General features: G+C 45.0%; 1 protein-coding gene across 4 annotated transcripts in view; it reads left to right on the top strand.

Moving 5' to 3' along the window:
• LOC141076444 (uncharacterized) overlaps positions 1 to 20587 on the top strand; it is a 58976-nt gene extending 38389 nt beyond the window's left edge. For all 4 annotated transcript variants that reach the window (XM_073563893.1, XM_073563891.1, XM_073563892.1 and 1 more), the window contains 6 exons: positions 10004 to 10153; positions 10283 to 10462; positions 10545 to 10668; positions 10748 to 10845; positions 11042 to 11132; positions 19606 to 20587. In XM_073563893.1, the coding sequence (XP_073419994.1) occupies positions 10076 to 10153; positions 10283 to 10462; positions 10545 to 10668; positions 10748 to 10845; positions 11042 to 11132; positions 19606 to 20441 (1407 nt within the window). In that variant the 5' untranslated portion in view covers positions 10004 to 10075 and the 3' untranslated portion in view covers positions 20442 to 20587. The remainder of the gene's footprint in view (positions 1 to 10003; positions 10154 to 10282; positions 10463 to 10544; positions 10669 to 10747; positions 10846 to 11041; positions 11133 to 19605) is intronic.
• The last annotated feature ends 397 nt before the right edge of the window (positions 20588 to 20984 follow it).

The following is a 20984-nucleotide window of genomic DNA, read 5'->3' as shown; positions in this document are numbered from 1 at the left end:
TCTTAAGTGTCCCACTTAGTCTATGGTGGGGGATGGTGGGAAGTGTGTAGGCCTAAGTCTGACCCTACTGCTGATCAGATCTCTTGTCAGGTTTGCTGTGAATGTGGGTCCCTGATCACTTGCTATCACTTCTGGAACCCCATATCTACACACTATTTTTTAGAGTAGCTTCTTTGCAGTAGTCTTCACCAACTGGTTCCTTACTGGGAAAGCTTCAGGCCAGATGATGTGGGAGAACTTTTTCCACTCGCCCAATGTTGCATTTGTTGGGTGCTAGACATCTGCTGGAAATTTGGCTGTTAAGGTGGGAGTCCAGATCAATCAGGTCATTCATCTGTGTCTTCAATTCTGTGTGGGGGCCATGTATCCATTGAACCACCATAGGGTACATACTTTGAGGTAGTCTGGGTGTGCCTTGAGGTAGACGTTTGAGGTAGACAGGGTTTTGGAGTTCAGTGCTTTTGCCCTTCAGCATCCAGCTTTCCTTCTCCTCCTTTGGGGTCTGGTCCTACTACTTCTTGAACAGATCCCAGGACGTCATTTTTTGTCAGGCTTTCTCGTCTTCAGTCGTTATGTAGTTGCCGTCCGGCTCTATGACCTCTCCCACTTTTCGAAATGGTCTTCCTTTGGCTGCCACGTCTGCCATGTCGATACCCCATGCCTCTACTGTTTTCAGTTTTCCGTGTGCCTTGACCTTTAACACTGCCACCACTTTTAGAAGTTGAAGAGCATCCAGCAGGTCCCTGATGGCTCCATGATGCTTCACGGTTGACCCGCTTGCTATGATGAAGTCTCTTGCAGCCCAGATGGGTCCGAAGTCGTGTGCCATGCCATGCGAGTACTTTCGTCAGCGCTATCAGTTCTGCTTCTTGGACTGACAAACTTCTGGACCATAGGATGTCTTGATTGCTGGTTACTGCAGATCTATGGTATCCTGCAGATTTTTCTCTGAAGAGTCCGTATCTGCATCCCCCTCTTGTGAGTGGGAGTAGAATGGCGGTGGAAGATGTATCTGCATCCCCCCCGTGGGAGTAGAGTCAGGCAACGGCTGAGAGCACTGAAGAGTGGTGGGGAGAGAATCTCCATTGGTTGTCCAATAATGACATCAGCAGCCTTGTCCAGGAGGGCGTGTGCTGCAAATATTGTTTTCATGCAGGAGGGCCACCCCCCTTGCAACTGGATCCAGGCCAGCGGAGAGGTAGTCTAGAGGCCTCTGGTTTTCCTCTGTGGGTCTGTTTTAAGACGCCAGTGGCATGACCTTCTTTTTCCATTCGGTAAAGATGGAATGGCTTCTCGTAGTCAGGGAGGCCTGGAGCTGGCGCAGAGACTATGGAGTCTTTCAGTTTCCTGTACGAGATGAAGGCTGCAATGCGTTGATGCAATTGTACAGAGGCTGCATTAAGACTGGAGCACCAGGGATCCAAGTTCTGCAGTACGAGACTAGACCAAGGAAGGCCAGCGGTCTTCCGGTCATCTGTCAAGCGGTTTGTCTGGCGGGCAATACGGTGTCTTCAGGAACGTAACTTGCTTTTGACACCTGGACTCTGTTTTTCCAGAACTTGCGTTGCTGCTCCACCAGGTAGAGTAGAGGAGATGAGGAAAGGGCTGTGCAGGTAGAGATGTCGATGACTTATGCATGTTCTGCAATCCAGTTGACGAGGATGGAGGACAATGCTTTGGTGAGCTGTGAAAGGCTGTTCTGGGCCCTCTTGGGCATCACTGTCCATGTGTTCTGCACCCCCCTTGTGCGTTTTCAGGTCGTCCAGGTGAACATTGAAGGAAGCATTGGACAGATCCATCACCGTGAGCACTGTTGCTGTGACTGGCATGTTTGACAGCAGAGTGTGCAGATCTGGCACAACTGGGGTTTCAAACATGGTTGCTTTGTTCACAGCCCTCAAGTCATGCACCATTCTGAACCTGGCTGCTTCTCCTTTCACAGGTTTCCTCCTGATTGGGAAAAGCTGGGACTGCACGATGATTCCTATGGACGAGGTGGCTCAATCTGGCCTTGCTCTTCACAATTCTGTGAGGGACTACCATCTTCTGGCACAGAGCCGGCAGGGAAACAAGCCGTTTACTGGGGTCCTCTTCATCAGAGATGACGTTCAGCTGAGCTTTCTTGCTCTCCACCAAGGCGGTCATTGTGGTAACTCCTGCTCTGATCACAGGGGGTCTTTTTGCTGGGACGTCTTCTTTACCAGCCAAAACACAAGCCGTGGAGACACCATCACATGTTTCTCAACGCAAGCAATGACTAGCCAGGTCTTTCCCCAGGAAGGAACAACCACAGGAAGGGCAGTCTCCAATGAAGGAAACCACCTATGCCTCTAGACATTGCTTCTACTGGCCATTTTCCTACTCCACACTGATGAGGGGCAATACCCCGAAACAGCTGTCTGTGGATGGATGCCATGTTTTGGCATAGGTGGTTTCCTTCATTGGAGACTTCCCTTCCCGTGGTTGTTCCTTCCCGGGGAAAGACCTGGCTAGTCATTGCTTGCGTTGAGAAACATGTGATGGTGTCTCCACGGCTTGTGTTTTGCATGTTTTTACATATTTCCCATAAGGGATGGGGGGGGCATTGCTCTAGAATCACTGCATTGAGAAACATGTGATGGTGTCTCCGCAGTGTTGGATGTTGATCTCCAGGAGTTCATTCATCCTCATTTTTCACATTCTTTAACAGCAAGCAGCCGTTCCTTTCACCTAGCTTGATCTCAGGTCAGCATTTGTTAACCAGTTTGAGGAGCTGAGTGGCCTTCTTCTGGTCCAGGGCCTGGATAAACTTCAGGGAGCACCTTCAGAATCTTGTCCAAGATGATCCTCTGGAGCCGGAAGCAGTGCAGCCATTTCACGAAGCGTGTAAGGTCCCTTTGGGTTGAAAATTTCCTGGCCCATACCCAAGTTCTTCGGCCGTTTGTTGAACAGCGATTCCACTCAGACCTCCAGTTGGTCAGAGACAGTTTGACTCTGGGTGGTGGACAGGGTATGCTGGGCAGTGTGAGGGTACGGGGTTCCAAACTTGAGTGACACCCACCCTGGCGCAACTTGAAGTCTCCCTTGGGCCACAGGCTATTGGGTACTATATCCAGCACCTCCTTGAGTAGGCTTGCACCGGTTCAAGGCTCTTGTAGGGCCACCAGCATGATTGATTCTTCTTGGGTCAGAGGTGGAGAAAATGTCATGTCAATGTCTCTCATCCGGTGGGGTGGGCTGCTCTCCACCATAAACTGAAACAGGATGGAGTGTCCTGGCTGTGTCCACACGCTCAGGGGCTTGTAAAGCCCCCATCACACATAGCGATTTTTTGTGACGCAACAGCGATCTCACCAGCGAGATCGTTGTGTGTGACAGCTATCAGCGACTGGCCCCCCTGCCGGGTATCGCTGATCGTTGTTGAAACATCTGTACATATTTGGGGTCGCTGGTCTCCCGCTGGCCAGCACGCATCGCTGCGTGTGACAGGCGGGAGACCAGCGAGCTGGAGCTGGTAACCAAGGTACACATCGGGTTTCTAAGGGGTGCGCGCCCCTTAGAAACCCGATGTGTACCTTGGTTACCAGCTCTCTGCATCAGCACGCTGGTAATTAAGATACAATGCGGGTAACTAAGCGACGTGCGTCGCTTGTTACCCGCGTGTCACTGGTACTGATCGCTGGTGAAGCTGCCTGTTTGACAGCTCACCAGCGATCATGTAGCGACACACCAGCGATCCTGACAAGGTGATATCGTTGTCAGGATCGCTGGTGAGTCGCTATGTGTGACGGGGCCCTAAGCTGGGAATGTCTGACTTGACCTTCAATCCCCACACAAGACACAGTGTTCTGATAGGCACGAGGGGTTGGGGAGTTCCACATGCCTCATCACACTTCTGACTGCACCAGTGTCCACAAGGAAAGATATGACAACCCCCGGAGATTTGAGGTATTGGGTCCGCTGATGGAATTTTACATGTCAGGGGTGTGATGTCTTGCGGACCTGGCTTGCCTCTGTCCTATAGACAGGGTTCTTCACTGTTTCCTGTGTTTCTTGCTTGGCCTATTCCCCTGCGTGATGTCCTGGGCTGCCGGGGTGCTGTGCACTGGTTCCGGAAATGACCAAGGTTGCCACAGTTGTAACACCTGATGGGTCTCCCGTCCCTGCAGGGTGGGTGCTCTTCCACATCGGTGGCCACCATAGGAGGGGCTGTCTTCCGCACTCCTGGGTGGGACTGAATTCTTCTGGCTACTGCGAGCAGGGCATCTACGGCTATTGACCTGTACTCAGGCCTGGTCACTGTCAGCAGCTTCTTGATTGGTTCTCTTAGTCCATGCCTAAAGGCCTCTGCCAACATTTGTTTGTGTATCTGATCATGAATAGTGAAGCCTAAGTCTTGGAATACTTGCCTCACTCTGCCATGAAACTTGTCTACAGACTCTGTCTCGGCCTGGCTCATGTTATGTAGGCTGAGTGCTTGTCTGGCTTTGGCCTACTCTCTGAGCTGCTCAATTAGCTTTGATCCTGACTCCCAGGAGTGCACATCTAATTCTGATGGAAGCTTGAAGTGTTCCTTCATGATTGGCCAGAGTGTTTCACCTGCTTTTAATTCCATTATGGACCAGAGATCAATCCAGATTGCAGATGTTTGCTGGCTCTGCTGCATTCTTCAGTAAAATGGCATGGGGTCCATATCTGGGTCTGGCAGATTTTTCAGAATACTGAACACCTGACTAGGGGTGAAGGGCACATAGTGTAAGAGTTCTGGCTCTATCTGCCCCTGCCTACTTGGTGTCTGTGGGTTTCTTCACCTAGTACTGGGCAGCATGTATGCTGTCCCCTCTTCATATTCATCAGAGGAGAAACTGTGACATTGTGTGGGTGCTCCCCTCTTCTGAGGTTGCAGGTCTGCCTGGCACTTAGGATCCTCATTGTAAGACCCAGCAGCTGCAAACGCTGATGACTCACACCTCCCTTCTGCTAGCTGTTGTATTGGGGGGGCACCTGTGGTGTTATGTGTAGGGAGTGTTTCACTTTCTTCTCCTGGTATCCTAGCTGGCTCTTTAGAGAGGGTGCCCTGTGGAGATAAGGACACCTCATTTTCTGGATTTGGCACTGGCCCAGCTGGTGACAATGAACTGAGAGGTGGGAGAGAGGGTGAGGAGCAGGGAGGGGTAGAGGAGAGAGTGGAAAGGTGGGGAGATGAAAAAAAAAAGAGGGAGGAGAGGAGGAAGGTGATAGAAGAAGAGGGGAGAGAGAAGACGAGGGGGATGAGGGAGGAGGAAAGACAGGGAAAAGATGAGGGAGGAGGAAATATAGGAGGAAAAATAGATGAGGGAGGAGTGGAGAGGGAGGAGAGGAAAGAGCAGCGGACTCCTTCCCCTTTTCTGCAGTCAGAGAAGGCATGCTTGGACTTGTGCCTTCTCCCGGGGGAGTGGGAAGCGGGGTGCCTCACAGACGGCACAGCTTAGAATTCCGCTGAAAACACTTTTTTCTCTCTTGTACACGTAAAAATAATCCTTTCCTGTTCACCTAACTCTCAGTACTTCTATGCTGTAAATCCGCTGCCACTTTATAAAACGCGGACTTCAATTCAGCTCAACTAACTTCCCTTTTTTCTTAATGCATTATGCCATGCTGCAGCTTAAAAGCTGCCCCTGTAAATCTACATTCTTAACTTTCTGAATAACACTTACTATGTCTATTCCAAAAACTTCAAAGATAAAGGTGATTAAAACTTCAAAAACTTCACAACCCTTTTTTTAAACTTGCTTAAAAAGGAAAGAAAAAAGCAAAAAAAAAACAAAATATTTATAAAAACTTCAAAAGAAAATGGAAAGCTAATAAAAACTCAAAAAATGGAGAAAAAAGAAAACAAAGAATAATCAAGAAGTTGGTAAAACTTGAAAAGAACACCTCCAAAAAGAAATCAAAAATCCAAAATTCAGTACAACTTCCAGCAATAAAATGTCCGTGCACAAATGGAGGATACACACACTTCCCCTTTCCTCTGCCTGCATCTCTCAGTAAAATCTTCTGAGAACAATGGAAACAAAAGAGCAAACTGAGACAATGGTATATATTCAACAACCCAGCATTCCCAAAAATTCTCACACTACAGTAAAAAACTTCCACCAAATGCAAGATAAAACAAGGGAAAAGCAGAGTACAGAACAAATGTGACAATATGAAAAATATCAGAGAAGCACCCTACGGGCAAAAGAGGAAGTGTAAAAGAAAAGGAAAAAAACTTTCTGCTTCAGATCTTCGTTGATGCACATATAGACGTCCGGGGAGAAATCGAGGCCCTCTTTAGTGACACGTAGCACAAGCAGCTCTGGTAACCAACAACTGCCAATCACACTTGGTGTACTACGCTCGGTCACCCGGGAATGTTAACACACTGTACCGGTTGTCCCGCCGGTAACAGGAATCAGTGATAACTCCCACAAAATTGCCACCATCTGTACCTGGCTGGCCTCTCCTGTCCTTCCGATGTACAGGTGAATCGGTGGCAACCTGTCAAGTGATTTGGCTTGCGATATTTCCCCCAAGCTAAACACTACCACGTGCCTGGCGATCTGGGTACTCCTGTCCCTTCCGATGCATGGGTGTATATGTGATAGCTTGATAGGAGACTAGACTAGTGATATCTCTCTAAGCCCCCACAACCCATACCTGGATAGGCTTCTCCTGTCCTCCCTGTGTACAGGTTTATTTGTGAGGACTTAGCAGGGGAAGTTGAATCTCAGATATCGGTTTCCCAGCAACCACATGCACAATCAATCACCGTTCCACCAGCTCTATCCCGGATCTAGACACAAACAGGACCCAAAGCAGACACCTTGGCTTATCCCAGGGTTTGGATAAGGGTGTGGACTTTTACACTACCTGGGAATGCGGTGGTGACCACACCTGACCGGCTAGAGGTACAGACCCGGACTGGGCACAGGGGACATTCTGGTAAGATAACCAGATTTTCTTACCTTATGGAGTTGCGCAAATCTCCGTCCCCATGAGCCAAGGCCTTAGTCGGCACCTCCGTCTCTCTGGTCAGCAGGGTCCCCGTGCGTTTCGTCCACAGCCCCGCGTCTCTGCGCCAGATGATATGGAAATTTGGATAGATATATTTCTGTGTGCTGCGGCCTGTCCTAATTAGAACAGAGTCTCATTGAGCGCTCAACAGAAAAGACACCCTAAACACCTTGTTAGCAGTATCTCTTTCCAGCAGGACTCTGCTGGTTTATTGCACATACGCGTATATGGTTTTATAATTACATACAGAAAGGAGTGGTTAGTCAATTAACATAAGGTTTGTGTTTTAATGCTATTGACTATTTGAGTAAATGAACTTATATGGCAGTGTCCGACATGAGGGTGATTTAGCATCATATGATTTACTCTTATGCATTGTCTAGCAATGTCAGCAAACCTCCGATATCAGCTAGTGCATCTGGTCCAACTTCCTCCTTTCCCATGGCTGGCTGATATATCACAAGACAATGCTACCATGAGACTATGCTGGTTCTCCAGACTGGCTCATGGGGTTAGTAGGTCATTTTCAGCAATTGATTATAAGGTTCAAGATAGCTATGAAAATGTGTCTATCAGTATATAAGGATATATGCAAGTGAGATCTGTATGAAATGTATATATTTCCATCACCGCTGGAGTGTGGTGGACGGGAGATAAAACATAACCTTTAGTAAGATAGTAGGATAAAAACAATTTTGTGTCCCCCAGAGTGAATTAATATAAATGTATCGGTGAAGTCACAAATAAAGGGGCGTGAGGATCACAGCCCGATCAGGAGGAATGATTCCCACTTGCAATGGCCGAACTGCAACCAGCAAGTCCCAGAATCTCACGTTATGGATCTGGGAGAATCCCACAGAACCCCGCAAACAATGACTGACAGATTCTGGCTGCATATAACAGTAATGACTGGAATCTGGATGACATTAATAGAGTTACCACCCGAAATATGCCAGAGCAATAAGTGAGGAAAGGCACAAGCTCAGCCATTCATGAAGGGGGTGCGGTAGGAAAAGGAGATCCTGGGTCCAGGATGCTCCATATAGGACAAGGGGAAGAAAATTCCCTACAAGACCCTAAAGGGCTAACAGTAGTCTATCCCCAAGACTCCCCCCTGACTGTCCACAGCTCCCCCTATGCTAAACAAGCCCTGCACACCCCCATGGAAGGGCCCAATGCGTTTCTTCCAAGCTGAGTCATCAGGGGACTTATCCTTGTGATAGGAGGTCAGGTGCCATAGTGCTGAGCTAAATGGGGGGGGAGGGGAGTATGAAATACATACCATGGTACTTCCGGTGGTTGAAACGCACACCAGGGTGCCATAAAGGTGCGTGAGCCGCAAGGAAAAAATCTGCGACACTCAAATGAAGGCGGACTACTAATTGTGTCCCATGAGGCAGAGGCGTGCACTCCACAACCTAGTGTTTCCAGTAAGTGGAACGCACGCCAAAATAACTTGTGGTTTCTTCAACCACATAGAAGTAGAATATGCAACCGAGTTGGCTTGATGATGCGCGGTCCACAGCCTTTTATTTCCGGCATGTGTAACGCACGCCAATGCCACATGCGGCATGTGGAACGCACGCCAATGCCACATGCGGCATGTGGAACGCACGCCAATGCCACATGCGGCATGTGGAACGCACGCCAATGCCACATGCGGCATGTGGAACGCACGCCAATGCCACATGCGGCATGTGGAACGCACGCCAATGCCACATGCGGCATGTGGAACGCACGCCAATGCCACATGCGGCATGTGGAACGCACGCCAATGCCACATGCGGCATGTGGAACGCACGCCAATGCCACATGCCGCATGTGGAACGCACGCCAATGCCACATGCCGCATGTGGAACGCACGCCAATGCCACATGCCGCATGTGGAACGCACGCCAATGCCGCATGTGGAACGCACGCCAATGCCGCATGTGGAACGCACGCCAATGCCGCATGTGGAACGCACGCCAATGCCGCATCCGGCAAGTGGAACGCATGCTGACGCCACATCCGGCAAGTGGAACGCATGCTGACGCCACATCCGGCAATTGGAACGCACGCCGACGCCACATCCGGCAAGTGGAACGCACGCCAATACCACATCCGGCAAGTGGAAAGCACGCCAACGCCACATCCGGCTTTGATGGCACCTTCCCTTTAAACTGCCATGGTTTTTGTTGCAGCCGCTCCTGTGCCGTCCCTGCGGTGTACATCTATGTTATGGTTCCAAAAGGAGTTAATTTGTAAAAAAAAATGTTTCACTTGTTAAAAAATAGTAAAACGTGTCTTCTGCTTTATGTTTTTCTTTTTACAAGAATTGTTGGAGCCAATTTTTCATTAGAAACTTTTTAATGTCAGCTTTTTCTGGAGTTTTTCTTGTAATATAGGAAAGTCTTAGGCCAGAAATAATCCCCATAAATCACTGTACATGGAGACTTTGGGATCCAATCATTTCTGTCCGCGTTGATTGTGGAAACAAAAAATCTTTTCTAAAAGCCTCAAACTTCTGTGTGTGACTCAGAGCTGAGATCTAACGTGATAGAAGATTCCAGTGTGGGGAAGACGGGAAACCTTCATATAGACGGCCGGTGGGGATGGAGGCAGTGACCGACTCTGGCCAAATCTGTCTCTAGAGCCGTATTAGAAGATGAAGATGTCGTCCTCATCATGAAGGAGTTATTTCTCATGTCACGTGTAATGAATATCTCCTGCAGTATTGCTAATGCCGATTCCAGTGTCGGTAATGAGACGAGAATTAGCGTTATGGAAGATGAGTCTATGAGGAACATGTTCAGCTGCCGACTCCGAGGAGGAAGCTGCTTGTTGTCTGTGGCCTAAATATATAGGTTTTATTAGTAGATGTCAGGGAAGAAAACTAAACCCTGTAAGATAATAAATCTCCTCATATGTTTCTCTTATTATCTCCAGTAATTGTATTATTACACAGGATTCTTTTGATGTTACATCGGATCATCTTCTTCTCATTCAGGTCTCTACAATATCGGATCCTCTCAGTGAAGATCTTCTACAAAAGAGAATTTTCCTGATTTACCCATCAAGGATGGATATGGACAGAGACAAGATGGCGGAGAGGATATTGCACCTCACCCTAGAGATCCTCTTCCGTCTCACTGGAGAGGTGAGAGATTCTGATGACCTCACATTACATCATTCTTATCTATGGGAATAACAGATGGACAGAACTGGAGAGGTGAGGACTCTGGAAATGTCTGTAGTGAGATTTATTCATGTGTCTCTCCATAACCAGGATTACACAGTGGTGAGGAAGACCTCTAGTGATCGCTGTCAGGACCCTGTGTCTGAGGGATGGGGAAGACCCTTGAGCCCAATCACGGGGCCTCCACCTCAACCCCTGATCCATGAGGACATCAATGACCAGAAGATCCTAGAACTCATCTACAAGATGACTGAGCTGCTGACTGGAGAGGTGACACTGCTGGGAATGCTGGGACATTATACAGTAACGCTATGAAGGGATCGGGGGATGACGGTATCATTGTATGTGTCAGGTTCCTATAAGGTGTCAGGATGTCGCTGTCTATTTCTCCATGGAAGAGTGGGAGTATTTAGAAGGACACAGCGATCTGTACAAGAATGTCATAATGGAGGTTCCCCAGCCCCTCACATCTCCAGGTAATAGGACTATATACACACGGCCTATAATTATCTGTATGTAGAGAATGAATTCAATCCCTGTATGTGTTTCCTCCAGATCTATCCAGTAAGAGGACAACACCAGAGAGATGTCCCCGTCCTCTTCTTCCACAGGACTGTAAGCAAGAAGATCCCAATGTTCCTCAGGATCATCAGGTAGATGGAGAAGGTGTCAGGAGATCTCCTCTATGATGTGTAGACAGCTGTGAAGGTCTTGTGCTCAGTCTTGCTGTATCTACCAGTATTATATGTTTTATACTTGTGTAATGAGAACGGTGGAGATGGCAGGATTAGAGCTGATCATAGATGGGACTTCTCCATCTGTCTGTGACTTTTACAATATTTGTTTCAGGGTGAAGATCTGACCCATATTAATACTACAGAGACATATGTGAGAGAAGATGAGTGGTGTAAAGAGGAGATTCCCACATATGACTACCCAGGTGAGTTGTAACCACTGAATGCAGAGAAGTCACAGATTCCTCTCGGTCACCGGCTGTGGCTGCTTTATCGGTGTGGTAGTCCTGCCGTATTACCATGATCACCATTTTGCCTCTAGACCACAACATTCTCCTCCACCCAAAACTGTTCAAATGACTTTGGGCATTGAAAGCCCTTTTCTATAGAACTTACAACCTGGAGGATCCGCCTAACCCCTGGGATTAGTGTGAGGGTGATCCCTTAAAGCGAGATCTATATGATTGCTTGTACCTGACCCAATAGAGGCCGAGTGCACGCTTCAAGAGTCACACTCTTTCTCAGCAAAGGCTTGCACACAACTGAAGTTTATTCTTATGACAGAGAGACAGGAAATGGGTGTCACACAATCTTCTGAGTAGCCAGTGTCAGTCTATGATAGGTCCATTTCAGCTTCACTTCCATATATGGTATCCAGTATCTCAGCTTCTGCATTCCAAGGATTCCTTCCAGGGTGTTGTCTGAAGACACAGATGCCATCTTGGTACACCATATCTGAACTGACTTATGTAAGGGTTAATAATTTCATCAGCCATTCTCTCCTTCACATTAGGAGACGCTGACCGTTACCTGCCCAGCTCTGTAACTATAAAGCCAAATGACAGCGTACGTAGAATGTGCTGACAAGATAGGAAATCACTTGAATAAAAATCTTATGCTGGGCCTGTAAGAGAAAGCGGAGGGTAATGATGCTGTTGGCTTCCTAGATCCCTGAGATCTTATCGGATGAATCTTCTCTCCCTTCTGTGCTGCTGAATGTCTCATGGTCCCTACAAGACCAGGTCCAGTCTTTCTGGCCAATCTTCCCTTTTATGAGCGACACCAGTAAATGTGCAGTGAGGCCAAGTGTGAATTTCTGTCCAATAACAGCAGAGTTTCCGTTTATCCTGACTTTTCAATTTGTATTAAAACCAACTAACTTCCAGGAGGATTGTGATAACCTACAGGACAAACATTCCACCTGTGCCCTGATAGATCTCTAAGCTGTGCGTGGCTGAGGGCTGTAATATACATTTATTCCCGCCTGCAGGAGATGTGTTGGCTCCAGCCCTGGTGTCATGGATTCACTCCACATCATAAATTACATTGTTTCTGATCCTAAGGAATTTAGATTACTGCACAATCTCTCCTGAAATGGGGAGCAATATTATTTCTCTAATCTTCTGCTCAGGATCCATAGTAGCTCCAATGGTCCACCATAAATGAGGGCAACTCTGGTTTACTGTTGTGTAATCTGTATTTGTAGTTTTCAGTTAATGAGATTCTCGTGCTCTGGGGCGGGGCTGTGGGCGGGGCTTTATGTGGTGCTCTGATTACATATTCATCTATATTGGCTTATGACAGGTCGCTGATCCCTCACTGACCTGCCCCCCATTATTACATAATAATAATAATCTTTATTTATATAGCGCCAACATATTCCGCAGCGCTTTACAGTTTAACAGTTTCAAAACACAAGTCATAAGTAACAATGTTAACAATACAATAATTAAAGCAAAATAAGACGACCCTGCTGGTGAGAGCTTACAATCTACAATGAGGTGGGGGAGATACAGAGTACAGGTGTGTATTTACAATGGTGTATTTACAATGATGGTCCAACCATCTTGTGGGATTGAGGGATGGATGGAGATAGTGAATGGGATACACACGCACACTTACACATACAATGACTTTGATTAGTGAACGTGATAGGCCGCTCTGAACAAATGTGTTTTAACCCCTTCACCCCCAAGGGTGGTTTGCACGTTCATGACCGGGCCAATTTTTACAATTCTGACCACTGTACCTTTATGAGGTCATAACTCTGGAACGCTTCCATGGATCCCGGTGATTCTGACACTGTTTTCTCGTGACATATTGTACTTCATGTTAGTGGTAAAATTTCATTCAAATAACTTGCGTTTATTTGTGAGAAAAACGGAAATTTGGCGAAAATTTTGAAAATTTCGCAATTTTCCAACTTTGAATTTTTATGCCCTTAAATCACAGAGATACGGCACACAAAAAACTTGATAACTAACATTTCCCACATGTTTACTTTACATCAGCACAATTTTGGAACCAAAATTTTTTTTTGTTAGGAAGTTATAAGGGTTAAAAGTTGACCAGCGATTTCTCATTTTTACAACACCATTTTATTTTTAGGAACACATCACATTTGAAGCCACTTTGAGGGGTCTATATGATAGAAAATACCCAAAAGTGACACCATTCTAAAAACTGCACCCCTTAAGGTGCTCAAAACCACATTCAAGAAGTTTATTAACCCTTTAGGTGCGTCACAGGAATTTTTTTGAATATTTAAAAAAAAATGAACATCTAACTTTTTTTCAGGTTCAATTTTTTTTATTTTACCAAGGGTAACAGGAGAAATTGGACTGCAAAAGTTATTGTGCAATTTGTCCTGAGTACGCTGATACCTGATTGGTGGGGGGGGAATAACTGTTTCGGCGCATGGCAGAGCTCAGAATGGAAGGAGCGCCGTTTGACTTTTTCAATGCAAAATTGGCTGGAATTCAGATCGGACGCCATGTCACGTTTGGAGAGCCCCTGATGTACCTAAACAGTGGAAACCCCCCGCAAGTGACCCCATTTTGGAAACTAGACCCCCTAAGGAACTTATCTAGATATGTGGTGAGAACTTTGAACCCACAAGGGCTTTACAGAAGTTTATAACGTACAGCGGTACAATTTAAAAATCATATTTTTTCCACAAAAATGATCTTTTCACCCCAATTTTTATTTTCCCAAGGGTAACAGGACCCTAAAAGTTATTGTGCAATTTGTCCTGAGTACGCTGATACCCCACATGTGGGGGTAAACCACTATTTGGGCACATGGCAGAGCTCGGAAGGGAAGCAGCGCCATTTGACGTTTTTGGCTGGAATTGAGATCGGACACCATGTCACGATTGGAAAACCCCTGATGTACCAAAACAGTGGAAAACCCCCACAAATGACACCATTTTGTAAACTAGACCCCCCAAGGAACTTATCTAGATGTGTGGTGAGCACTTTGAACCCCCCAGTGCTTCACAGAAGTTTATAACGCCCGGGCGTGAAAATAAAAAATTCGTATTTTTTCCACACACATGATCTTTTAGTCCCCATTTTTTTTTATTTTCCCAAGGGTAACAGGAGAAATTGGACCCCAAAAGGTGTTGTCCAATTTGTCCTGAGTATGCTGATACCCCATATGTGGGAGAAAACTACTGTATGGACACACCTCGGGGCTCGGAAGAGAAGTAGTGACGTTTTGGAATGCAGACATTGATGGAATGGTCTGCGGGTGTCATGTTGCCTTTGGAGAGCCCCTGATGTACCTGAACAGTGGAAACCCCCCACAAATGACCCCATTTTGGACACTAGACCCTCCACGGAACTTATCTAGATGTGTGGTGAGCACTTTGAACCCCCAAGTGCTTCACAGAAGTTTATAACGCTCGGACGTGAAAATAAAAAAATAATTTTTTCCCCCAATTTTTTTATTTTCCTAAGGGTAACAGGAGAAATTGGACCCCAAAAATTGTTTTGCAATTTGTCCTGAGTAGGCTGATACCCTACATGTGGGGGTAAAACACTGTTTGGGCGCATGGCAGAGCTTGGAAGGGAAGGAGCACCATTTGACTTTTTCAACTCAGAATTGGCTGGAATTGAGATCAGACGCCATGTTGCATTTGGAGAGCCCCTGATGTGCCCAAACAATGGAAACCCCCAATTCTAACTCCAACCCGAACCCCAACACACCCCTAACCCTAATCTCAGCCCTAACCCTAGCCCTAACCCCTAGCCCTAACCCTAATGGAAAAATGGAAATAAATACTTTTTTTTTATTTTATTATTTTTCCCTAACTAAGGGGGTGATAACGGGGGATTTGATTTACTATTTATGGCGGTTTTTATATTTGGCAGTTGTCGCACGCTAAAGGACGCTTTTTATTGTAAAAATAGTTTTTGCATCACCACGTATTGAGAGCTATAATTTTTCCGTATTTTGACCCACTGAGTCATGAGGGGTCTTATTTTTTGCGGGACGAGTTGACGTTTTTATTGGTACCTTTTTCGGGCACGTGACATTTTTTGATCGCTTTTTATTCCGATTTTTGGGACGCAGAATGAACAAAAAGCAGCGTTTCATGAATTTCTTTTGGGGGAGTGCGCTTACACCGTTCCGCGTGCGGTAAAATTGATAAAGCGGTTTTATTCTTCGGGTCAGTACGGTTACAGCGATACCTCATTTAGGTCTTTTTTTATGTTTTTGTCGGTTTTATGCAATGAAAACTATTTTATATAAAAAATAATTATTTTTGCATCGCTTTATTCTGCGAGCTATAACTTTTTTATTTTTTAGCTGATGATGCTGTGTGGCGGCTCGTTTTTTGCGGGACAAGATGACGTTTTCAGCGGTACCATGGATATTTATATGCGTCTTTTTGATCGCGCGTTATTACACTTTTTGTTTGGCGGTATGATAATAAATCATTATTTTTTGCTTCGTTTTTTTTATTTTTTAAGGGGTTCGCTAAAGGGGTTAACTAATGGGACAGTTTTATAGGGCGGGTCGTTACGGACGCGGCGATATCTAATATGTGTACTTTTATTGTTTTTTTTTTTTTTTTTTTTTATTTCCAAAAAATGGATTTATTTGGGGGAATATTTTTTTTTTTTTCTAATTTATTTGGCAATTTTTTTTTTTAATCATTTTAACACTTTTTTTTTTAATTTTTTTTTTAACTTTATTAAATAGTCCCAGGTGGGATATCACTGTCCTGTGACAGATCAGCATTAAGGATGGACTGGAGAGGGGATAGTAGAGTAACGGAGAGGCCAATTAATAGAGCATTGCAGTAATAATAATCTTTATTTTTTATATAGCGCTAACATATTCCGCAGCGCTTTACAGTTTGCACACATTATCATCACTGTCCCCAATGGGGCTCACAATCTAAATTCCCTATCTTTGCAATGTGGGAGGAAACCTGAGTACCTGGAGGAAACCCACGCAAACACAGGGAGAACATACAAACTCCTTACAGATGTTGCTATCCACTGAGCCACCATGCTGCCCATAATGCAGGCGGGAGTGGATCAATGCTACAGTGAGGGTTTTTGTTGTTTCCATGGTGATAAGGCGGATTCTAGAGATGTTCTTTAGGTGTAAGCGGCAATAGCGGGCATGAGATTGTATATGGGATGTGAAGGAGAGATTGGTGTCAAACAACACCCAGACAGCGCGCCTGCTACCATGGCGTTATTATGGTGCCACCCACGAGAGGGAAATGTCAGATTTAGGGAGATTAGTAGACGGCAGGAGCAGAAGAATTTCCGTTTTTGAGAGGTTGAGTTTCAGATAGAGAACGGACATGATGTTGGAGACTGCGGACAGACAGTCACTGGAGTTCTGTAGTACAGCGGGGCTAAGGTGGGGGGATGACATGTATAATTGTGTGTCATCAGCATAAAGATGTTACTGAAAGACAAATCTGCTGATGGTTTGTCCAATTGGGGTGGTGTAGAGGGAGAAGAGAAGAGGGCCAAGGACTGAGCCCTGAGGTACCCTGACATTGAGAGGAAGAGGAGATGACGTGGAGCCAGAGAACAAAACTCTGAAGGAGCAGTCGGAAAGATAGGAAGAGAACCAGGAGAAAGCAGTGTCCTAAATGCCCAGTGATTGGAGCCTAGAGAGTAGGAGACGGTGATCAGCAGTGTCGAAAGATGCAGAAAGGTCGAGAAGAATGAGCAGAGAGTGGTGACCATTGCGTTTTGCTGTCAGAAGGTCATTGGTCACTTTGAGTGCATTTTAAGTCAAATGTAGGGGCGGAAGCCGGACTGTGAAGAGTCTAGGAGGAAGTGAGTGGAGAGGTAATGGGTAAGCCGGGAGTAGACTAGGCGCTGCAAAAGTTTAGAGATGAAGTGGAGATTGGAGACTGGTCTGTAGTTAGTGCAGGATGGGTTGAGAGCGGGTTTCTTTAGTAATGGAGTAACGATGGCTTGTTTGAAGGAGGATGGGAAAATGCCCGAGGAGAGGTTTAAGATTGTAGTTAGGTGAGTTGTGATGACTGGAGGAGATGTGAGGGAATGAGGTCGGTCGTGCATGTAGTCGGACGAGAAGAAGACAGGAGTCTGGAGACTTCTTCTGTGATGGGATCAAATGTGGAAAGTGAGCCATGGGAATCACAGCACTTGGTGGTTGGGTGCAGATTTCCTGATGGATATTATCTATTTTTTCTGTAAAGTGGGAGGCCAGGTCATCAGCACAAATGTCTGTGATAGGGGCTTGTGCTTTTGTCCTGAGGAGGGAGTGAAAGGTGTCAAAATGTTTCTTGGGGTTGTTGGCTAGTGAGGAGATCAGGGTGGTGAAGAAGTTCTGTTTGGCGAGGTAAAGGGCAGCGTTATAGGTTCTTAACATAAATTTGAAGTGGATGAAGTCTTCTGGTGTGCAGGTTTTTCTCCATAGGCGTTCAGCACTCCTAGAGCATCGCTGGAGAAGTTGAGTTTGCGATGTGAGCCAGGGTTGTTTTACTCTGTGTTTGGAAGTTCTGAGGGTGAGGGGCGCTACTTGGTCAAAGGTGCTTCTAAGAGTGTCGTAGTGATGAACAGCCAGATCAGTACAGGAAAAAGAGGAGATTGGGGACAGTGATGAGTGTAGTCTCTTATAGACGCTACTACTAAGGCGCCGCCATCGCCGGTGATAATTTGCTGGATGTAATTTTTTTTTCTAAGCCTCACAATAGCCACAATATTATAGGCATTATCACCAATAATATCAATGCTATTATATGCATTATGTAATAATGGGGGCAGGTCAGTGAGGGATCAGCGACCTGTCATAAGCCAATACAGAGGAATATGTAATCAGAGCACCACATAAGTCTCATTGACAGTTACAGGAATCGTTTGATCGCAGTGATTGCCTCAAAAGGTTGTGCAACAAAATATTAACCCTTTCATGCCAGAGCCTGTTTTTGCCTTTGTGACCAATTTTTTCAGCTCTGACCAGTGTCACTCTGAGGTCATAACTCTAAAATGCTTCAATGAATCCTGGTGATTGTGAGACTGTTTTCTTGTGACATATTGTACTTTATGATAGTGGTAACATTTATTTGATATGACTTGCCTTTATTTGTTAAAAAAAGGAAGCTTGACAAAAATTTTGAAAATTTTGCAATATTCACATTTTTTTATGCTCTTAAATCAGAGAGTCATATAGCACAAAATAGTTAATAAATTAACATTTCCCACATGTCTACCATCAGCACAATTTTGGAAACAATTTTCTTTTGTTAGGAGATTATAAGGGTTAAAAGTTGACCAGCGATTTCTCATTTTTACAACAAAATTTACTAAACCATTTTTTCAGGGACCACCTCACATTTGAAGTGTTTGGGGGGTCAATATGACAGAAAATACCCAAAAGTGTCACCATTCAAAAAACTGCACCCCTCAACGTGCTCAAAACCACATTCAAGAAGATTATTAACCCTTCAGGTGCTTCACAGGAATGAATGGAATGTGGAAGGAAAAAATAAACATTTCTATAACAAGAAATTTCCTTTAGACCTAGTTTTTTTTACTTTCGCAAGGGTAACAGGAGAAAATGGATTATACATTTTGTTTTGCAATTTCTCCTGAGCATGCCGATGATACCCCATATGTGGGGGAAATCTACTGTTTGGGCACACTGCAGGGCTGAGAAGGGAAGGCGCGCCATTTAACTTTTTGAATGTAAAATATGCTGGAATAATTAGCGGTTGCCATGTCGTGGTTGGAGAGCCCCTGATGTGTGTAACCAGTGGAAACCCACAACAAGTGACCCCATTTTGGAAACTAGACCCCCCCAAGGAAATGTGTGATGGGCGTTTTGAGCTTCCAAGTGCTTCTTAGAAGTTAATTACGTAGAGCCGTGAAAATAAAAAGTCATGTTTTTTCCACAAAAAATGATCTTTTCACCCTCCATTTTTTTTCCAAAGGGTAACAGGAGAAATTGGACCCCAAAAGTTGTAGTGCAATTTGTCATTGGTGTGCGCCAATGCAAGAGCACTAGGGACAGCACTAGTACTGGTCATTGTTCCCTGAGTTGGAGACATTTCTCCAGAAGCGGTATTTCTCCTTTTTGTTGTACTGGTCCTTGTGTGTGAGGATGGACCAGAATCACTGCTCATTTCTGATCTATTACTGTTGCTGCTACTAAAGCCCTCAAAATCCACATCGCCATCTGACACTGCACTTTCTTCACTGTCAGAACATAAAAGTGCATAAGCCTCCTCTGCACTATAAAACTGACGGGCCATTTTAACCATTTAACCCTAACAGTAACCCTAACTTTAGTCTGACTTTAGCCTAACAGTAACCCTAACAATAACCCTTACTTTAGCCTAACAGTAACCCTAACTATTGTATTAACTGTAACCTGCCTTATCTGTTTTTCCATTGACAGATGAAGTGAATGCCATTACTCCAAATATATCATCATCCATTCATAGCAAAGATCTGTCATCTGATCCTATGAAACAGGTCCCATCTTCTGATTCATTATTGACTACTAAGGAAAATCAAAGTCACAAAAGAGGCATTAAAACACAAACTGCTCCTAAAGCAAAGATGTCATTTTCATGTTCACAATGTGGGAAATGTTTTAACCACAAAGGGAATCTTGATGCACACCAAAAAACCCACACAGGAGAGAAGCCTTTTTCATGTTCAGAATGTGGGAAAAGTTTTACTCAGAATTCAAGTCTTGTTACACATCAGAGAATTCACAGAGAAGAGAAGCCATATTCATGTTCAGAATGTGGGAAATGTTTTAACCAGAAATCACAATTGGTTGATCACCATAGAACTCACACAGGTGAGAAGCCTTTTTCCTGTTCAGAATGTGGGAAATGTTTTAACCACAAAGGGACTCTTATTATTCACCATAGAACTCACACAGGGGAGAAGCCTTTTTCCTGTTCAGAATGTGGGAAATGTTTTAACCAGAAAGGGAATCTTGATGAACACCAAAGAACTCACAAAGGAGACAAGCCTTTTTCATGTTTAGAATGTGGGAAATGTTTTACTCAGAATTCAAGTCTTGTTACACATCAGAGAATTCACACAGCAGAGAAGCCATATTCATGTTCAGAATGTGGGAAATGTTTTAACCGGAAATCACATTTGGTTGAACACCATAGAACTCATACAGGGGAGAAGCCTTTTTCCTGTTCAGAATGTGGGAAATGTTTTACTCAGAATTCAACTCTTATTGCACATCAGAGAATTCACAGAGAATAGAAGCCATATTCATGTTCAGAATGTGGGAAATGTTTTAAATGGAAATCACAATTGGTTAATCACCATAGAACTCCCACAGGGAAGAAGCCTTTTTCCTGTTCAGAATGTGGGAAATGTTTTAACCACAAAGGGACTCATTAGTCACCATAGAACTCACTCAGGGGAGAAGCCTTTTTCCTGTTCAGAATGTGGGACATGTTTTAACCACAAAGGGACTCTTATTAGTCACCATAGAACTCACACAGGGGAGAAGCCTTTTTCCTGTTCAGAATGTGGGAAATGTTTTAACCAGAAAGGGAATCTTGATGAACACCAAAGAACTCACAAAGGAGACAAGTCTTTTTCATGTTTAGAATGTGGGAAATGTTTTACTCGGAATTCAAGTCTTGTTACACATCAGAGAATTCACACAGCAGAGAAGCCATATTCATGTTCAGAATGTGGGAAATGTTTTAACCAGAAATCACAATTGGTTAATCACCATAGAACTCATACAGGGGAGAAGCCTTTTTCCTGTTCAGAATGTGGGAAATGTTTTAACAA

This window comes from Dendrobates tinctorius, unplaced genomic scaffold (genome assembly GCF_039654945.1).
Source record: "Dendrobates tinctorius isolate UK_male_01 unplaced genomic scaffold, ASM3965494v1 ptg000404l, whole genome shotgun sequence".
Lineage (NCBI taxonomy): Eukaryota > Metazoa > Chordata > Amphibia > Anura > Dendrobatidae > Dendrobates > Dendrobates tinctorius.
Note: the sequence above shows the minus strand (reverse complement) of the source record. Positions and strands in the feature narration are given on the sequence as shown.